The sequence below is a fragment of the Callithrix jacchus genome, chromosome 19 (assembly GCF_049354715.1).
Source record: "Callithrix jacchus isolate 240 chromosome 19, calJac240_pri, whole genome shotgun sequence".
Lineage (NCBI taxonomy): Eukaryota > Metazoa > Chordata > Mammalia > Primates > Cebidae > Callithrix > Callithrix jacchus.
Genome location: NC_133520.1, coordinates 41,576,569 through 41,598,042, shown reverse-complemented (window position 1 = coordinate 41,598,042; position 21,474 = coordinate 41,576,569). Strand labels below are relative to the sequence as shown.

The following is a 21,474-nucleotide window of genomic DNA, read 5'->3' as shown; positions in this document are numbered from 1 at the left end:
TCCCATTTGTCAACTTTGGCTTTTGTTGCCATTACCTTGGGTGTTTTAGTCATGAAGTCTTTGCCCATGCCTATGTCCTGAATGATATTGCTTAGGTTTTCTTCTAGGGTTTTTGTGGTTTTTAGGTCTTCCATTTAAGTCTTTAATCCATCTTGAGTTAACTTTTGTATGAGATGTAAGGAAGGGGTCCAGTTTCTGTTTTCTGAATAGGGCTAGTCACTTTTCCCAGTATCATTTAATAAATAAGGAAAGCTTTCCCCATTGCTTGTTTTTGTCAGGTTTCTTGAAGATCAGATGGTAGTAGATATGTGGCATTATTTCTGAGGCCTCTGCTCTGTTGCATCGGTCTATATAACTGTTTTGGTACCAGTACCATGCTGTTTTGTTTACTGTAGCCTTGTAGTATAATTTGAAATCAGGTAGCATTATACCTCCAGCTTTGTTCTTTTTGCTTAGGATTGTCTTGGCTATACAGGCTCTTTTTTGGTTCCATATGAAATTTAAATTAGTTTTTTCTAATTCTGTGAAGAAAGTCACTGGTAGCTTGATGGGGATAGCATTGAATTTATAAATTACTTTGGGCAGTATGGCCATTTTCACAATATTAATTCTTCCTATCCATGAGCATGCAATGTTTTTCAATTTGCGTCCTCTCTTATTTTATTGAGCAGTGGTTTGTAGATATTGAAGAGGTCCTTCACATCCCTTGTAAGTTGTATTGCTAGGTACTTTATTCTCTTTGTCACAATTGTGAATGGGAGTTCACTAATGATTTGGCCATTATTGGAGTATAGGAATGCTTGTGATTTTTGCACATTGATTTTGTATCCTGAAACTTTGCTGAAGTTGCTTATCAGCTTAAGGAGATTTGGGGTTGAGACAATGGGATTTTCTAAATATGCAATCACATCATCTGAAAACAGATAATTTGATGTCCTATTTGAATCCCCTTTATTTCTTTCTCTTGCCTGATTGCCCTGGCCAGAACTTCCAGTACTATGTTGAATAGGAGTCGTCAGAGAGGGTATCCTTGTTTTGTGCCAGTTTTCAAAGGGAATGCTTCCAGCTTTTGCCCATTCAGTATAATATTGACTGAGGTTTATCATAAATAGCTCTTATTATTTTGAGATCAGCACCTAGTTTATTGAGAGTTTTTAGCATGAAGGGGTGTTGAATTTTATCGAAGGCCTTTTCTGCACCTATTGAGATAATTGTGTGGTTTTTGTCATTGGTTCTGCTTATGTGATGGATTACATTTATTGTTTTGCGTATGTTAAACCAGGCTTGCATTCCCTTTGTGAAGGGAACCCTGCCTTTCTCTCTGGCTGCCCTTAATGTTTTTTCCTTCATTTCAACCTTGGTGAATCTGATGATTATGTGTCTTGGGGTTGCTCTTCCTGAGGAGTATCTTTGCGGTGTTCTCTGTATTTCCTGAATTGGAATGTTAGCCTGTCTTGTTGGGTTGGGGAAGTTCTCCTGCATAAATACCCTGAAGAGTGTTTTCCAGCTTAGTACCATTCTCTCTATCACTTTCAGGTACACCAATTAAATGTAGACTTGGTCTTTGCGCATAGTCCTATATATCGTGGAGGCTTTGTTTGCCCCTTTTCATTCTTTTCTTCTCTCATCTTCTGTTCATGCGTTATTTTATTAAGCGATCTCCAGTCTCTGATATCCTTTCTTTCACTTCATTGATTTGGCTATGACACTTGTATGCTTCACAAAGTTCTCATGCTGTGTTTTTCAGCTCCTTCAAGTCACTTATGTTCTCTAAACTGATTATTCTAGTTAGTAATTCCTCTAACTTTCTCTCAAGGTTCTTAGCTTCCTTGCATTGGGTTAGAACATGCTCCTTTAGCTTGGAGGAGTTTATTACCCACCTTCTGAAGCCTACTTATGTCAATTTGTCAAACTCATTCTTTGTCCAGTTTTGCTCCCTTGCTGGAAAGGGGTTGCGATCCTTTGGAGGAGAAGAGGCATTCTGGTTTTTTAAATTTTCAGCCTTTTTGTGCTGGTTTTTCCTCATCTTCATAGCTTTATCTACCTTTAGTCTTTGATATTTGTGACCTTCAGGTGGGGTTTCTGTGTAGACGCCCTTGTAGTTGATGTTGATGCTATTTCTTTCTGTTTGTTAGTTTTCCTTCTAACAGTCAGTCCCCTGTGCTGCAGGTCTGCTGGAGTTTGCTGGGAGTCCACACCAGACCCCGTTTGCCTGAGTATCACCAGCAGAGGCTGCAGAACAGCAAAGATTGCTTCCTGTTCCTTCCTCTGGAAGCTTTGTCGCGGAAGGGCACCTGCCAGATACCAGCTGGAGCTCTCCTATATGAGATGTCTGTAGACCCCTGTTGGGAGGTGTCTCCCAGTCAGCAGTCCTGGGGGTCAGGGACCCAATTCAGGAGGCAGTCTGTCCCTTAGCAGGGCTTGAGTGCTGTGCTTGGAGATCTGCTGCTCTCTTCAGAGCCAGTAGGCAGGAACATTTAAGTCTGCTGAAGCTTCACCCACAGCCACCTCTTTCCCCAGGTGCTCTGCCCCAGGGAGATCAGAATTTGATCTATAAGCCCCTGGGGCTGCTGCCTTTCTTTCAGAGATTCCCTTCCCAGAGAGGAGGAATCTAGAGAGGCAGTCTGGCTCCAGCGGCTTTGCCAAGCTGCAGTGGGTTCTGCTCAGTTTGAACTTCCAGGCACCTTTGTTTCCACTGTGAGGGGAAAATCCCCTACGCAAGCCTCAATAATGGTGGATGCCCCTCCACCCACCCACCTTGAGCATTCCAGGTCAACTTCAGACTACCGTGCTGGCAGCAAGAATTTCAAGCCAGTGGATCTTGGCTTGCTGGGCTCCGTGAGGGTGGGATCCTCTGAGCTAGACTACTTGGCTCCCTGGCTTCAGCCCTCTTTCCAGGGGAGTGAATGGTTCTGTCTCTCTGGCATTCCAGGCACCACTGGGGTAGGCAAAAAAAAAAAAAAACTCCTGCAGCTGTCTGCCCAATCAGCTGCCCAATTTTGTGCTTGAAACCCAGGGCCCTGGTGGTATAGGCACCTGAGGGAGTCTCCTGGTCTATGGGTTGCAAAGACCACAGGAAAAACATAGTATCTAGGCCAGAATGCACCATTCCTTATGGCACAGTCCCTCACGGCTTCCCTTGGCTAGGGGAAGGAGTTCCCCAACCCCTTGCACTTCCCAGGTGAGGCAATGCCCCACCCTGCTTCAGCTCATCCTCCCTGGGCTGCACCCACTGTCCAACCAGTCCCAGTGAAATAAGCTAGGTACCTCAGTTGGAAATGCAGAATTCACCTACCCTCTGCGTTGATCTCGCTGACAGCTGCAGACTAGGGCTGTTCGTATTCTGCCATCTTGCCCACAACTCCTCCTTTTCTGTTAATTTCTATTCATACTGTTTGGACATTTTTGCATTGGGTTTATCTATATCGATATGTTCTTTATCTCATGTATTGCAAATATTTTTTCTAGTGCATAACTTCCTGTACCTTGTTGGATGGAGTCTGATATTTAGAGTTTGTATTTTTATATGGTCAAATTTGCCATATTTTAACTTGTAACTTCTGATGTAATGCTGTAATATGAAAGGTCTTTTCAATTCTAAAAACATTATATATTTTCATTTGTATAATTCTGATTTTTATGTTTTGATATTCCACAAGTGTTAGGAATCTAATTTTATTTTTTCCAGTGAAAGCTGATGTTGCCGTCAAACCATTCTTTTATGAAGCAAACCTCTCCCACTGATCTGAACCGCTCCCTTTATTATGTACTCATTCCTCACATTAGCCAGACTGTTACCTAGGCGATTCTGTTCCACTAATCTATTTGTTCTAGCTCTATATTTTTTTATCACTATATCCTTAATTACCTACCTACTAAATAATTTATTTTCATGTTTCTTGGCAGCCTTCTCTGCTGGAATTGTAAGCTACACAATAGAAGAAAATGTCTGTTTTTTCACGAATGTATTCCCCCCAAGAACCTAGAACAGTAGAGCCCCATAGTGGGCATTCGGTAAACTTGTTGAATAGATGTTTGCAAAACTTGTCTTCCCAACTAGGAATGTTGTATCTCTTCATTATTTTTCTTTTCTCTAATTGATCTATTCTTGAGTCAATTTTAGAAGTTTGTATCTTTCTAGGAAATCATTCATTTTTATCTAGATTTTCTAATTTATTGGTAAAAGTATCCTATTTTAACTTTTAAATTTCTTATGTACCTGTAATTATATTCTCTTCCTTACTTATAGGATTGTTTGTGCCCCACCCCCTTGTTAGTTAGGCTTGCTAGACATTTTCTGTTTTCTTAGGTTTTGTTTTGGTTTTCTTTTCCTTTTAAAAAGAATTCTTAATTTATCTACTTTCTTTTTTATTTAATTTCTTGATTTCTACTTTTGTCATTATTGATTCTTAACTTCTGCTTTCTTTTTGTAATTAGTTATGCTTACCAAATTAAATAGTTCATTTATTTTTAGTCTTTCTTGTTTTCTAAGCATTTAGAACTACGCACAAGCAAAAGGCTATGAATGAAGAAAACTTCACGTGGCTTTAGCTGCATCCCATGAGATTTTCCATATAATGTTCTTATTGTCATTATCTTTTAAATCATTCATAATTCTCATTTTAACTTCATATTTAATGCAAGGATCATGTATACTGTTTGTCGTCAGCAGTGTGATCAGAAAACAGAAGGCGCTATGAAATCAAATATTGTGAACATCAGTCCAGGTGTATGGGATCAGAAAACTACACGTGGAGGAAACGACTTCTGAACTGAAAACTAGGGAGAGAGTATAGATGTTAGAAAAAGGATTTCACTGCTTAGGATGGGGGATTAAGGTAGCATTTCAAGCTGAGAATACAGCACGTGCAAAGATGTGGAGGTAGGAAAGAACATGGCAAGTTTGGGGGACTGAAATGAGGTCAGCCTGACTAGATAACACAGTGTAAGGCCAAGAATGGCAAGAGACAGACCTGGCTAAAGGGCAGAGAGACCGTATCATGAAGCAATTGGGACATTATATATAATCCGAAAACAACGTATTGTTTCATGAGCTTTTAAATGTTATATATCATTATACTGTATGCATCCTGCAATTACTTTTTCATTCAGCATAAAAATACATGTTATTATATCATCCATTCACATTTCTCCCCTTCCATCTCATGATCTACTGCACTTATTTCTGATTAGGTAAGTTTAAGTAGAATGTAATTTATGGTAATTTGTAAAAATGTTACTGATTTATTCTGATTCCAAATGTAAGATGCATAAACACAAAACAACCTGAACCTCCCTGACGCTATGAATTTCCCTTCTTCCTTCTAGCCAGTCCTCTCCCAGTGCGGTCTTTTGACAATTAAAGAAAGGTTATTCCTAGAGGCTGTACACAGAAAATGTCAATTCTTGAAAGAAAGCTATGAAATCAGCTAGTCCAACTGGTCATTTTACAGACAGAGCAACAGAACTAAAGAGATTAACGTAGTTACCTTCTATGACCTACTGTGACTTAGGCAGAATATTACATGGAGAAAGTTGATGACTTTGAATGAACCTGCAGAAGTAGGCTATATTTTATACCACTCTCACCCCCGCTGACCTCCATGTCTTCATCCCAGCAATATTAGCCTGCTAGGGATGTCATAACAAAATCCCACTGGGCAGCTCAAACAACAGAAATTTAGATTTTTATCTTATTTCTAAAGGCTAGGAGTCCAAGATCAAGGTACTGTCAAGATTGGTTTCTGATGAGGCCTCTATTCCTGGCTTGGAGATGGTTACCTTCTTGCTGTGTCCTCCAGTGGCCTTTCTTCTCTGTGTGCCCAGAGGGACCCCTGGCATCTCTTCCTCTTCTTACAACAGCACCAGTTCTACTGGACTGGGACCCCCTGCCTCTTAGCCCATTTTACCTTAATTACCTCCTGAAAGGCCCTATCTCCAAACACAGTCTCATTGGAGGTTAGGGCTTCAACACAAGAATTTGAGGGGGACATAATTCAATCCACAACACAATGCAGAATTCCTAATAACACCATTCCTGCCATGCTCATCCTCATTATTACTTAATACAGGAATTCCAGCTCCTTTTTATGCTAAATGATGTGATATAAAAAGTGATATGGTATTCAAGAAGAAAACTGAAGACTCTACAATGAAGTGGGAGGGAAGCTCCCCAATATAGTGTAAAGTTAGGGGTTCACACCTGCACATTCTAACTTTCTCAAAGGATGTAAATATTCATTGTAAAACAAATTACTTTGGTTAAAAGTACACTTAACTAAAACAGCATGATTTATGGTTACTTAGACTAACATAAACTTTTCTCCTTTTTCTAGATTACTATGGAAATATTTTGGTAAAAATGGAAAATAATATAATATTTTATTCCAAGATTTATATTGGAGATACAGTAAAGCTACATTTATGGACAAGCAACGCAACAAAAGCATTCATTTTCTTGAATACATCTGGTCATACATATCTCCTGTATGCTCTTGACAATGGCACGATACAAATACAGGACTATCCCTTAGGTCTGGAATCAAAAAGTGTAGCTTTCAAGACCAAAGAGAAATGCCCATACATGGCATTTCATAATAATATTGCTCGTGTTTTTTACTTTTTGGACAAGGGAGAGACTCTGACAATTTGGACTCAACTAGTCTATCCAGAAAATAATGGCCTGTATGTTATTATGGAATCCTATGGCCCAAAAATATTAGAAGTGAGACGTAACATTTCCTTTGAAGCTGCGTTTGGATACTGCACCAAAACTGTGGTAAGTTAATATTTTTAATTTCTTTATTTGGTTTTAATAAGTATAAAAGTATAATATTAACATTTTTATCAATGGATTTCCCTTCTAGGCTCAGCTGGGAAAATGTCCAGGAATGGCTGAGTTTTTAATAACATGATAAGCCATTAATTCGCAAGCCATTATTTTTGCTTTCAATATCCAAGCCCTCTTTGCCACCTAAAAACTACTAACACATTCCCTCAAAACTCATTGATTGTCGATTGTATTCTTCACTTTTTTTTAATGTATGGACTTTTTTTTCCTGTGGACTTCTGTTATCTATTGTAGTGTAACAAATCACCTGAAAACCGAATTGCTTTAAACAAGAACCAATTCTATGAGTCAATTCCGTTTGGGCTCTGAGTAGCTGTGCAGTTCTGCTGGTTTTACCTGGGCTCATTGATGTGGTATAGGCATCCAGTAATTCATCTGCAACTAGATGACCTAAGATTGCCTCATCAATCTAAGGGGCCTCAGCTGGAACACTTGACTGTGCCAGATAAGCCAGGTTTAATGTTATCCTCCAGGCTAGACCTGGCTTCTTCCATGGCAGTCTCAGGGCAGCGTTCCAAGACAGTGAGAGCAGAACCTAGGCTACGCCATATATCCTTGACTCATAGGATGGGGACATAAACTCTACCTCTTATGGAGAAATAGCAAGTTACACTGTAAAGAGACATACATATGGGAATGGGAAGAATTATTACAGCCATCTTTGAAAATAATGTCATAATAGGTATAAATATACTGTGTATATGATGTTGTAGAGTGTATTTCCAATTAATATCATAATGTGAGCATTTCACAAGTTACTTTAATTTCTTCTTGAAAACTGTGTAACCCAAGTGGCAGTGTCTGTTTCCCACCTTCCCTTTCTAGGCTCAGCTTCCTTAAGCACATATAATAGTGGGTCTGCTAGCTGATACAATTGAATAGAAGTGGTCAGTCAATTCCAAAGTGAGTGAAAGCAGAGAATCATACAAAATGAAACCAATCTATGTGAGACATTTTACTTTAACTTAAATATATGTGAGACATTTTACTTTAACTTAAATATATGTGAAACATATCAGTTTCATTTAAATGAACATTCATTTATTAGACAATCTTTTGACATATAGGACCAAAGCCTTTTCTTTAAAACAGGTCCACTTATTATAGCTCCTCATCTCCTTTTTTGTATAACATTTCTCATAATGCATTGTCTTTGAGTTTCTGTATCAGTTTCTTTAAGATAAAGGAAAAAAAAATACTTAAAGGCACTGGCAAAGCAACTGAAGCTCTAGAATTTTGTAATGTTTTTCCATTTTTTTAGTATTACTTTGCTCTTATTTTCTAATTCAGCAATCTCCTCAGTTACGTGCTTTATCAAAATTTTTCAAAAAAATCAACTTAGTTCTCAAAGAAACAGTAACTCTACTTTCATTTGATACTTATTTTATCAATCTATAATATTATATAGAATTACTTAATTAAAATAATAATATAATCTGGCATAAACAGATTTGGAAACAACACGAATTTAGATTTATATGGAGTCTCATGGATAGACCTTAAAACACAGAGTTGAATGAAAATTATAAGAAACTATCTGAAATCTATCTTAGTCCATTTGGGCTACATAACAAAAATAGCTCAAACCAGATGACTTACAACAACAGATATTCACTTTCTCACAGTCCTGGAGGCTGGGAAGTCCAAGATGAAGGTGCCAGCAGGCTCAGTCTCTGGTAAGGGCCTATCCTCAGAGACAGTGTCTTTTCACCATGTCCTCACATGGCAGAAGGGGCAAGGCCACTCGCTTAGTGCTCTTATAAAAGAGGCCTCTTTGGGAATCCTTCCCAAATCATTTTATGACACCAACATCATCCTGATACCAAAACCCGGCAGAGACTCAACAAGAAAAGAAAACTTCAGGCCAATATCCACGATGAACATAGACGCAAAAGCTTCAATAAAATACTGGCCAGCCGATTGCAACAGCACATCAAAAAGCTTATCCACCATGATCAAATAGGATTCATCCCGGGGATGCAAGGCTGGTTCAACATACACAAGTCTATAAACGTAATTCACCACATAAACAGAACCAAAAACAAAAACCACATGATTATCTCAATCAATGCAGAGAAGGCCTTTAACAAAATTCAATAGCCCTTTTATGCTAAAAACCCTCAATAAACTAGGTATTGATGGAACGTATCTCAAAATAATAAAAGCTATTTATGACAAACCAACAGCCAATATCATACTGAATGGGCAAAAACTGGAAGCATTGCCCTTGAAATCTGGCACTAGACAAGGATGCCCTCTCTCACCACTCCTATTCAATGTAGTACTGGAAGTTCTAGCCAGAGCAGTCAGGCAAGGAAAAGAAATAAAGGGTATTCAAATAGGAAAGGTGGAAGCCAAATTGTCTCTGTTTGCAGACGACATGATTGTATATCTAGAAGACCTCATCGTCTCAGCCCAAAAACTCCTGAAACTGATAAGCAACTTCAGCAAAGTCTCAGGATACAAAATCAATGTGCAAAAATCACAAGCATTCCTATACACCAATAACAGACTTAAAGAGAGCCAAATCAAGAATGAACTGCCATTCACAATTGCTACAAAGAGAATAAAATACCTAGGAATACAACTAACAAGGAATGTAAGGGACCTCTTCAAGGAGAACTACAAACCACTGCTCAACGAAATAAGAGAGGACACAAACAGATGGAGAAACATTCCATGTTCATGTTTAGGAAGAATCAATATCGTGAAAATGGCCATACTGCCCAAAGTAACTTACAGATTCAATGCTATTCCCATGAAGCTACCAATGACCTTCTTCACAGAACTGGAAAACACCACCTTAAACTTCATATGGAACCAAAAGAGAGCCTGCATAGTGAAGTCAATTCTAAGCAAAAAATACAGCAGGAAGCATCACACTACCAGACTTCAAACTATATTACAAGGCTACAGTAATCAAAACAGCATGGTACTGGTACCAAAAAAGAGATATAGACCAATGGAACAGAACAGAGGCTTTGGAGGCAACACAACATATCTACAACCATCTGATCTTTGACAAACCTGACAAAAACAAGGAATGGGGAAAGAATTTCCTGTTTAATAAATGGTGTTGGGAAAACTGGCTAGCCATGTGCAGAAAGCAGAAACTGGACCCCTTCCTAACACCTTACACTAAAATTAATTCCAGTTGGATTAAAGACTTAAACATAAGACCTGGCACAATAAAAACCCTAGAAGGAAATCTAGGCAAAACTATCCAGGACATAGGAGTAGGCAAGGACTTCATGAACAACACACCAAAAGCATTGGCAACAAAAGCCAAAACAGACAAATGGGACCTAATCAAACTCCACAGCTGCTGCACAGCAAAAGAAACAGTCATTAGAGTGAATCGGCAACCAACAGAATGGGAAAAAATTTTTGCAGTTTACCCATCTGACAATGGGCTGATATCCAGAATTTACAAAGAACTAAAATAGATACACAAGAAAAAAACAAACAAGCCCATTTAAAAGTGGGCAAAGGAGGGCTGAGTGCGGTGGCTCACGCCTGTAATCCCAGCCTTTGGGAGGCCGAGGCAGGTGGATCACGAGGTCAACAGATCGAGACCATCCTGGTCAACATGGTGAAACCCCATCTCTACTGAAAATACAAAAAATTAGCTGAGCATGGTGGCACGTGCCTGTAATCCCAGCTACTCGGGAGGCTGAGGCAGGAGAATTGCCTGAACCTGGGAGGCAGAGGTTGCAGTGAGCCAAGATCGTGCCAGCCTGGGTAACAAGAGCGAAACTCCATCTCAAAAAAAAAAAAAGTGGGCAAAGGATATGAACAGACACTTTACAAAAGAAGACATACATGAGGCCAACAAACATATGAAAAAATGCTCATCATCACTGGTCATTAGAGAAATGCAAATCAAAACCACATTGAGATACCATCTCACGCCAGTTAGAATGGTGATCATTTAAAAATCTGGAGACAACAGATGCTGGAGAGGACGTGGAGAAAAAGGAACACTTTTACACTGTTGGTGGGAGTGTAAATTAGTTCAATCATTGTGGAAGACAGTGGGGTGATTCCTCAAGGCCTTAGAAATAGAAATTCCATTTGACCCAGCAATCCCATTACTGGGTATATATCCAAAGGACTATAAACCGTTCTACTATAAGGACACATGCACACGAATGTTCATTGCAGCACTGTTTACAATAGCAAAGACCTGGAACCAACCCAAATGCCCATCAATGACAGACTGGACAGGGAAAATATGGCACATATACGCCATGGAATATTACACAGCCATCAAAAACGATGAGTTTGTGTCCTTTGTAGGGACATGGATGAACCTGGAGACCATCATTCTCAGCAAATTGACACAAGAACAGAAAATGAAATACCACATGTTCTTACTCATAGGCGGGTATTGAACAATGAGAACACAAGGACACAGGGAGGGGAGTACTACACACTGAGGTTTGTTGGGGGGAATAGGGGAGGGACAGTGGGGGGTGGGGAGTTGGGGAGAGATAGCATGGGGAGAAATGCCAGATACAGGTGAAGGGGAGGAAGGCAGCAAATCACACTGCCACGTGTTTACCTATGCAACTATCTTGCATGTTCTTCACATGTACCCCAAAACCTAAAATGTAATTAAAAAAATAATAAAAGAGGCCTCTTTTATCCTATTCAGGAGGTTCTGCCCTCATGAGCTAATCCCCTCCCAAAGGGCTCCACCACCTAATACTATCCTATTGGTGGTTAGGGTTTAACTTCGAAAGTTTAGGGGAACACAAACACTCAGACCGTAGCACTATCAATGTCATATTTATGAAGATCACAAGCAATACACATAAATAAACAAACAAAAAGGCATTATAAATATTTCAAGGATACAAAGATACCAAAGGTATATTTTCAAGGATACAAACATAGCTGTTTGATATATGATATTGCTGGTCTGCTGTGGGGGAAGATAATACAGGGAAAAAGTAAAATATGATAAATAAGACCAATGATAGACTGGATAAAGAAAATGTGGCACATATACACTATGGAATACTATGTGGCCATGAAAAAGGATGAGTTCATGTCCTTTGCAGGAACATGAATAAAGCTGGAAACCATCATTCTCAGCAAAATGACACAAGAACAGAAAACCAAACACCACATGTTCTTACTCATAAGTGGGTGCTGAACAATGAGAACACAAGGACACAGGGAGGAGAATATCACAAACCAGGGCTTATTGGGGGCTGGGGGGCTAGGGGAGGGATAACAGGAGGTAGGGAGATAAGGGAGGGATAGCATTAGGAGAAATAGCTAATGTAGATGATGGGTTGTTGGATGTAGCAAACCACCATGGCACGTGTATAGCCATGTAACAAACCTGCATGTTCTGCACATGTACCCCAGAACTTAAAGTCTAATAATTTTAAAAAAAGAAGAACTGAACTAACCTAAGCAACTTTGGAAAACGTGGTAGCTGGACCCTGTGAGATTCAAGGGAACTGTTTCTAAGCATTGCTTCCTGATTCACAGATTTGTTTTTCACAGAAGCATGGGTTAACAATCATATTACTTTGTATATAGCCTAGATTTGATCAAATAATTAAATATATTGTAAATAATAAGAGCCAGAGTTGTCAATGTTAGAGAGAAGAGCTGCAAATATAAAAAATAAATGAGGCTAGGATGAAAAGAATCAAAGGAAGTCCACGTTGTTTTCTGTAGCTGTCATTCATTCATACTACTGATCTATTGTGTTCTTCTGTATGAATGTACTACAAGAGATCCTTAGCCATTTTACTGTTGATGACATTGGTTTGTTTCTATTTCGGGGCTATTCTGAATAGTGTAACAATGACTATTTCAGTATATGCCTCCTGAAAAGCACATAGAAATCTTTCTATCAGGTAGAATTACTTTTATGTGAGATTCTTGGTAAGGCTGTAAATTCAATTTATATCACAATTTTGCAACATTTTATTATGGAAATGTCAAACATATAGAAAAGTTGAAAGAATTTTACATTTAACACCTCTATAGCCACTATGTAGACTAATATTTTATTATACTTGCTTTATTACGTATCTATGCATCTATCTATCCACCATTCAATCTTGTTGATCACTTACAAGTGATCAGCATTATTATGTACCCTAATGAAGACATTTTGTGTGCCTAGATGTGGAAAGCTATATGCCACTAAAGTGGGATCACAACCCCCCACCCCCGCAATTCCCCTGCTTTATGTAAATTTTTAAATTTTTTTTTTCAGGTACTAACGTTTTATCAGAAGATAAATTATGAGAGAACAGATGATTACTTCGGAATGCAGTAAGTATGACTTTTAAAAGAACTTTCTCAGTATCAAATATCCTGTTCAGGTTATTGATTTGTAGGTATTCTTTCATTTAAATGGCCACATATCCTTTTAAATATTCAAATTTCAAATTCCTTTCAATGGCTGGATAGATGTAAAATTAATATTTAACTGTAAAAAATGTAAAATACTCTTCGTAGTTTAATAAAAAATATGACCTATCTGAAGTTCTCATTCATTCATCCAAATGAAGATGCCAAAAAAATGGGCTATTTCTTAACTGAATAATTTTCAAACATGTTTTATCACCAGTTCTCATCCAAAGGATCTACCTACCATCACTAGCAAAAACAGGAACTCTGCTATCACAGAAACTCTTTAACTATGCGTAGAGCCAGATAAAATGCCATCTTTGACCCCTGCATAAGGTTGCAGCTAGGCTACCTGCAGGAAGACAGCCAACATGGAATTCTGTGTTAAGGCATCCCTATGGCTATTATTGCAGCCTGGAAGTCTTTTCTTGGAAAAATTGCATATTTTTCCCTAGGAAAATCCATTTTTCTTTGGTCTGGTGCTACTCCAGCTGAGTTTGACAACCTACTCTATGCCAAGCACTTTCTAGGTATTTAAAAATACATGGTAAACAAGAAAGATGAAGTTCTAATGTCATCGAACTCATTCTCCAGTAGGAAAACAGCAAGTCATCAAATAAGTAATTCCAAATACTGGCAAGTGCTATGAAGAAAAGAAAGCAGAAATATATATATCAGTGATAGAGACTGAAGAGGAAAAGCAGGGAGAAAATGCTGCTTTAGACTCCGCAGCCAGGAGAGGGCAATTCATTCCTTTCCCTTTCATCCACCAGCTTACCTCTTTATGCTTCTAATGGTGTAGGTTCCTTTGGATATTTTTTGTCTTCTGGATATTTACTAAGATTTACATTGCTATAGAATACAAATAAAATTGCCCAGGAAATTTTTTATGTTTTCTTGTCCCCAGTTCTGTTTTTTGTTTTTTGTGGGTTTTTTTTTTTTACAAAAACCAACCTTCACAGGTGTAGGTATAAATCAAACTTTCAGATGTTCTATTAGTTTTTAGCCCGCACATGTTGCTTGAACACAAAATGATTCATGTGCCCTTCATAGTGGAGAAAGGCATTATATCTGACCTAGCTTTCAATCCCAGTCAGATTACAGTACACAGCTGAATGTGGCTCAGAAAACTAATTTGACAACTCACTCTTCATTTCTCCAAAGGTGTTATCGATATGAGGGGAAAATGTGTAGGGGCCAGAGGAGGAACTCACACAGTAGTTGCTACCTTCAGGCAGGTCAAGATGTCAGCAGCACAGCCACATTTCCGGGGACTATGTTAATGAAATAGAGTGGCTGAAATGCTGGTCGGATGCTCATTTCTGTTTCCCATCTCATTAACCCAATGGGGGCCCAAACATGGGATACCATGAGACGGGAGCCACTTTACAATATGACCACCACACACAGCTGCCTTAGCAGAAGCAGAGAGCTGTTACCACCAGCACTATCCTCCAGGCCTCAAGAAATTTGTGTGGGAGTTCAATCACACAGTGCACATGGGACTTTGCATATAATCTACAGAAAGACAGTGTCCTGCCTATCTCTCAATAACCTGCATGGATTGTTTTTCCTAGAGACAACAATACGGGGCTTGTGATGATTCAAGTTCGACCTAGTGAATATTCTAAAGCATGTTCAGTACCCCAAAAGGTGAGTGACATGGGTTGAAGACTCAAATATTTTACTTCGAGAATGTATAGGTGGTAAACTCAAAATGCATATAATACCTCTGTACACCACCACTCTCCTATTACTTAGCAACTCTGTGTAATGTTCCACTGTAAAGACAGCATCATTTTGGCTAGGCGGGGTGGCTCATGCCTGTAATCCCAGCACTTTGGGAGGCCAAGGTGGGTGAATCACCAGAGGTTAGGAGTTCGAGACCAGCCTGACCAACATGGAGACACCCTGTCTCTACTAAAAATACAATATTAGCCAGGCGTGGTGGCACACGCCTATAATCCCAGCTACTCCAGAGGTGAGGCAGGAGAATTGCCTGAACCCAGGAGGCAGAGGTTGCAATGAGTCAGGATCACACCATTGCACTCCAGCCTGGGCAACAACAGCAAAACTCCGTCCAAAAAAAAAAAAAAAAAGCATCATTTCATCTTGAAGACAGAAGATTTCTGCCCTCTGTGAGTTTATCACCTAAAGTGGGATATATAAATAGATACAAAAATATAAAAGTATTAGTTTCTCAAGTTATAAAGATATATAAAATTGTGTACAGGAAAACTGAAAATCAGTGGGAATGACAAAAGTTGGATATGGTTTGTCAAAGAAGACTGCCAGTCACAGCCATTTATTTCTTCAAAAATCATTTATTCATATTTTTAAATGAAAAAGATCATTCATTTAAAAAAGTATATTGTATGCCTACTCTGCTTCTGTGTTTCAGCCTATGTGCTGGGTAATGGGAGTTACAAAGATAAAAAGAGTACCTTCCCTAGAGGTAAATACAAACTAGCTTAAGAGAACGAGGTATGCACAGTTCCCACATAGCCCAGAAGAAAGCAAACTAAGGAAGTTTCCTGTGACTGGGAGGGAAAAGGTGAAAAGAAAGGGATACACAAAATGCTAGTGATGGATAAGTAGAAGTCCAACAGATAGATGCAAAACATTTCCAGGAAAAGGCAGAGAAGAATGAAATAGCATCAGAGTATTCAGGTAACTGAACTTATTATTATACATTATATTACATTACATTATTGTGAAATTAAACACGAATTCTTAACAACTCCACCTCTTTTGAGTCTGTGTTTCACACTTGTCTCCTCTCTTTATTACTTCTCAGCCTAACGTTCAATAAACATATATTGAGCACCCATTATATACCAGTATCAGGCATTGTGTTATATATGGGGAATAAAAGTCAAATAGGACCTAGCCCCTCCCAGTCAGAACCCAGACATGAGGAACCTGTGTTCCTCCCAGGGCAACGTTCCATACATTTAGAGGGAGCCTTGAACTGAGGCAGACATGATCCATCCTTCGGCACTGCACACACACCGCTTCCCTGGGAAATTGCCTGCAGTTGCACACTACAGCTCCCCTGTCTGCCTACCACGTGCCAGCTTACCCCACATAGCAAGTAAGAAACCACAACCTAGCAAGTCCCTGCCCTAGCCTAGTCTGCATTTTCTATCTTTAACTGCTTTTACCCTCTTCCTTTATGATGCCCTCTCAAAACACCGTGGTTTCCTCCACCCTTCTCTAATCTATAGATTTGTTAGGGATCCCTGTCCATTCTATCCTGCCCAGCCAAGACATTACAAAAGCAGGCTCATCTAACCAGAGTTCAGATCCGTGCTCTACTACCTGCTGGCTTGGGTGGGCTACTGACTCTGAGCCTCAGCTGTCATATCTGTAAAAGGGGGAATGTACCATCTATTTTATGTGGTTGTTGAGAGTATTACATGAGATTTTCATAGAAAGTACTAAAAACAATGCCTATTACATAGCAATTATCTAATATACCGGCTTCTTCCTTGTGTTTCCTCTCTGGTGCCCCGCAAAGATGGACAGGTCAAATCTAGTCCCCCCCTGTGCCCGCTGCAGGTACTTTGTCCTGACCTACCCACTGAAACAGAATGAAGAAAGATGCAGTAGCCCTTTCAGGCAACAGGAAAATGTGGCCTTGTGGAGGCAGGTCCTCTAATCATCCAAGGCAATCAAAACCTGTATGCAACTACAAAGTATGCCTTCAACCACAAGCTCCCTTCCTTGTGCTCCCATACTCATGACTTAGCAAGCCATCAGCCTTCCAGATAAATATTACAGAGAAATAGGACCCAGCTCTGTGTACACACAAACCACGGCCTACAGACTTAGCCCACTGCAAGAAGTTAGGCCCTTGCTAAGCCTGCTGGACCAAATGGACCTGGACCGCGCTATTTGAATGGGAGCCTACAGTGACTAAAATGTCTTTGTCATTTAGTCTTCATAGCCTGCAGCAGAGCAGCAAATAGAACTGGCAGCTCCTGCATCTCACTCTTTAACCATGCATTGAGAACTGGAAACGCAGCCCCCAGAGGGCCTTGGTGAATCCCTCCAATAGGAATTTTTCCAGGGAGGGATAACTACGACTTTGTCCAATGCATTACCTGCCAGCATTTGTGTTGAGGGTCTCAGGTCAGTTAACCTGTCTGGTTAGAAGAAATATGCTGTGTCTGACTCTTGGTTAAGGCAGGAGCTGTCCTGCTCCAACTCTGCACTGAGAAGAAATGTGTTCATTTAGGCTTTATGTCAGAACCTCTCTAATTAGGTGTCCTGTTCTGGGGAATTCGTGTCAACCCTGCAGCAGTGGGTACTCTAGAAAACAGGATCATTCATGCTCCCCACATTGTACTTGTAACTCCTTTTCAATATCCACCTACAGGTTAACTCATGTTTTCAATCCTAGCCATGGATATTGATCCTGAGGCGTGGGCTGATTTTTGTCAACTAGGACAAGAAAGAGAAGAAATATTGCAAATGAGATCATCAAGTAATGGGGGGTCCTGACCATGATAGATTTGAGCGCTTCGGTCAACGCTTACGTTGTATGGATAATTTAGTAAACATAAAGGGCAAACCAATGATTCTGATCAGGAAAGCAAAGATTTAATGATGGTGGTGGTGAGGACTGTGGGTCGGGCTGTCGAGAGAACAAATCAGGCCCTGTGCATGAAACCAAGTGGCCCAGAAGATAAAATCCATGAACTCCCACTGTGGAGCATGCCTTTGACGTAAAGACTAGAAGGTCTTGGTTTAGCAGGGTCAACTCTTCATATCCACCAAACTTGGCTGGACATCATTCTTCTTCCCTACCCTCCTGGCCCCCAAGTCCTTCTCATAGGCTAGGGAGTATTAGAGTTTTTCAGATTTGCTTTGTGGAAATGTGCAACACCCAAGGACATGCTTCAGGCAGAATGTCTAGACCCTTACATTCTGGGTCAGGTAGAAATGGAAGTAGCTATCCCAGTGGAGGGAGAAGCAGGACTGTGGTGACAAAGAAGTAATGACTCTCTGACTGGAAAATTGACAGTTCTTATAAAGAAATCTAAAGCATTCATCCACTTTATTTTTGACTCTCACTATCTTTGTAAGTCTTCCTTTAATGTCTATATAGTAATTAACTGTATTTTAGTTCCATGTAGCCTGTGTGTTATTTTTAAGCAACATATACCTACTCATTGCAAGCAGGGTATGAGATTTTGCAACAGTTCATTTTCCTAATAACTGAGATTTAATGAAGCGAATAGCCTCATCTTTAGATATAATGCATTCCAGCTACCAGACATAGCCATCTTCTTAGAAAAGTTCTATGGAATTCTATTTTAATTTTTGTGTGGAATATTCATTCTACCCTGCTCTTACTGTAAAAGTATTGAATCTGTTAAAAAGAGAAGGTAAAAATTGCTACTAACAGTAGGGGTATATTTGGGGATAGAGGCAATATACTTACTGCATCAGATTCCAGTGGGATTTTATTTGGTTGAGAATTAGCCTTTTCCATATCCAATGCCCTTCTTGGGCATTTCCAGACCAGGAAACAAAGCATCATGACACAACCTGTGATGCCACTGTTTGATTTTGCACTTGCCTTTCTCCCCTGTTTCCCAACATTTACTTACAGAGGAGCATGGGCCGTGTTAACAAAGCTATAATATCCACAGGTCATCTGTTTTCAAACGAAGCACGTATGTGCATTTCTTTTAAAAAGCAATTACGATGGCCAGGCGCGGTGGCTCAAGCCTGTAATCCCAGCACTTTGGGAGGCCAAGGCGGGTGGATCACGAGGTCAAGAGATCGAGACCTTCCTGGTCAACATGGTGAAACCCCCGTCTCTACTAAAAATACAAAAAATTAGCTGCACATGGTGGCGCGTGTCTGTAATCCCAGCTACTCAGGAGGCTGAGGTAGGAGAATTGCCTGAACCCAGGAGGTGGAGGTTGCGGTGAGCCGAGATCGCGCCATTGCACTCCAGCCTGGGTAACGAGCGAAACTCTATCTCAAAAAAAAAATTAAATAAAAAGCAATTATGAGTAATGTTTAGAATAAATATCCACAAAATGAGGACAGTGTTTAATATTTAATAATTAGCCTGTGGCCAGCGCTCCTCTGAATACAGAGTGTTGCTGCTCAACGCAGGAATAACAAGAGTAAGATGCATTTCACGTGATGCTCAGTACCCTGAGAAATTACAGCTCTACTAACGTGAAAACAGAAAGTCAAATTAGTAGCTGGATGGATTATGGAAACCTGCCGGCTGAGTCAGAGGTACAAACTGGAAGAAGGGGGTTGACAGTCATGGTTGTAGAGAAGCAGGTAAAAGGTGAGTTTGGGCCCGGCATGGTGGAATCTGTAATCCCAGCCTGTAATCCCAGCACTTTGGGAGGCTGAGGTGGGTGGATCACATGAGATCAGGAGTTCAAGACCAGCCTGACCAACATGGTGAAACCCTGTCTCTACTAAAAATACAAAATTAGCTGGGCATGGTGGTGCATGCCTGTAATCCCAGCTACTTGGGAGGCTGAGGCAGGAAAATTGCTTGAACTTGGGAGGCGGAGGTTGTAGTGAGTTGAGATTGTACCACTGCTCTCCAGCCTGGGTGACAGTGAGACTCTGTCCCCACCACCAAAAAGATGAATGTGGATCAATTATTCCCTTAGAGACAAATAGGAGAGACCCAAACTTTGGGCCTCCTGAGCAGTAAAGACAAAAGGAAGCAAAGAAAAAAAGTGATCGAAGAAAGAGGAGGAAAACAGTGCAGAGAAGTAATAAAAGAGAACCCTACATTTAAAAGTTGTTTGTTTGTTTGTTTTTGAGACGGAGTTTCACTCTTGTTACCCAGGCTGGAGTACAATGGTGCGATCTTGGCTCACCGCAACCTCCGCCTCCTGGATTCAGGCAATTCTCCTCCCTCAGCCTCCTGAGTAGCTGGGATTATAGGCACGCACCACCATGCCCAGCTAATTTTTTTGTATCTTTAGTAGACACGGGGTTTCACCATTTTGACCAGGATAGTCTCGATCTCTTGACCTCGTGATCCACCCGCCTCGGCCTCCCAAAACGCTGGGATTACAGGCTTGAGCCACCGCGCACGGCCAAAAGTTGTTATTTTAAATAAAAAATGTAACTGGTTTTAGCTGTCATAATATTTTAGATCATGTGAATTAGAACCACTGAACTCACTAACTAAGTTACTTCATTTTAGGTGTTCCAAGTAGCTGTTGGCTGTGATGATAAAAAATTCATTGCAGTTAAGGGGTAAGTATGTTTCCATTTGATCTGCATTACTCTTTAAGTTTCAAACAAATGTTGAACTAACTGATAATTACTAGTGATAAAAGCATAATGATTGACACATCCACAATGAAATCCAAAACAGAATCGTGTCTAGATTCAATTGGTTTAAACTTTTTGCCAAATCAAATACTATATTTGAATCATACTAAAAATAAAATGAATTAGCGTCTTTCTCTATTACCAGCATTTTTTTCACCTTTCCTTTTAATAAACCAATTTCTATCCTTTATTGTTGCCTCTCTCAATCCTTCAGTCAACAGCTCATTCCCAGAAAAACCCGGAGAAACCCTGTTTTCCACCTTCTCAAACCAGTTGTAATCTTATTTCCATGAGAGAACTGCTTCCACCCATATCAGAGAAGCCTCAGTTTTCTGCACCATTTTCTGTGGGAAATTTCTTAGAACAAGCCGAGCAGAACCACAGTGATTGCTCTAGAGAATCCCAAAGTGTGAATTCTGTCTGTTTTACTATGATTCACAATGAAGCACATTGGAGTCTGTGTCTTCCATTCACCATAGGTCACTTTCTTCTACGTGGAAGAAATTCAAAGGCAGCATACAGAAGTCTGTTTAGCTGAGGCTAAATGTATACAGAGACAGAAATTTATTGTGATTCTTTTCCTTTCGTTGGAAGTGGGAGGGAGAGTGGGGGAACATTGACTCTTACCTATTTATGAAATTATTTGCTCTCTTCCAAAACAAATGCCTACTCCTCTGTCATTCTAATAATCTTTTGATTATTACTGAGTTGTATTAATCAGTTGCTGGATTGATAATCAAGTATTTGCATCTCATCCAGCATTTCCTAAATTTGCATTTCCTAACATCTTTGCACCTGTAATTCCTTTCCCAGGAAATGCAAAAAGGCTAGCTGATTTATAACAGCCTGTATCCTCCTATCTCAGGGAAGATTTTCATCTTTGCTCCTTGGATTATGGCCTATGGACCAAT

The 21,474-nt window shown here is 39.9% G+C and overlaps 1 protein-coding gene across 9 annotated transcripts in view; it reads left to right on the top strand.

Annotated features, from left to right (window-relative positions):
• The window catches only part of CATSPERE (catsper channel auxiliary subunit epsilon), a 147,614-nt gene that overhangs the window by 82,880 nt on the left and 43,260 nt on the right, over positions 1-21,474 (top strand). For all 9 annotated transcript variants that reach the window (XM_035280412.3, XM_035280413.3, XM_035280410.3 and 6 more), the window contains 4 exons: positions 6,336-6,778; positions 13,095-13,153; positions 14,809-14,884; positions 20,433-20,485. In XM_035280412.3, the coding sequence (XP_035136303.1) occupies positions 6,336-6,778; positions 13,095-13,153; positions 14,809-14,884; positions 20,433-20,485 (631 nt within the window). The remainder of the gene's footprint in view (positions 1-6,335; positions 6,779-13,094; positions 13,154-14,808; positions 14,885-20,432; positions 20,486-21,474) is intronic.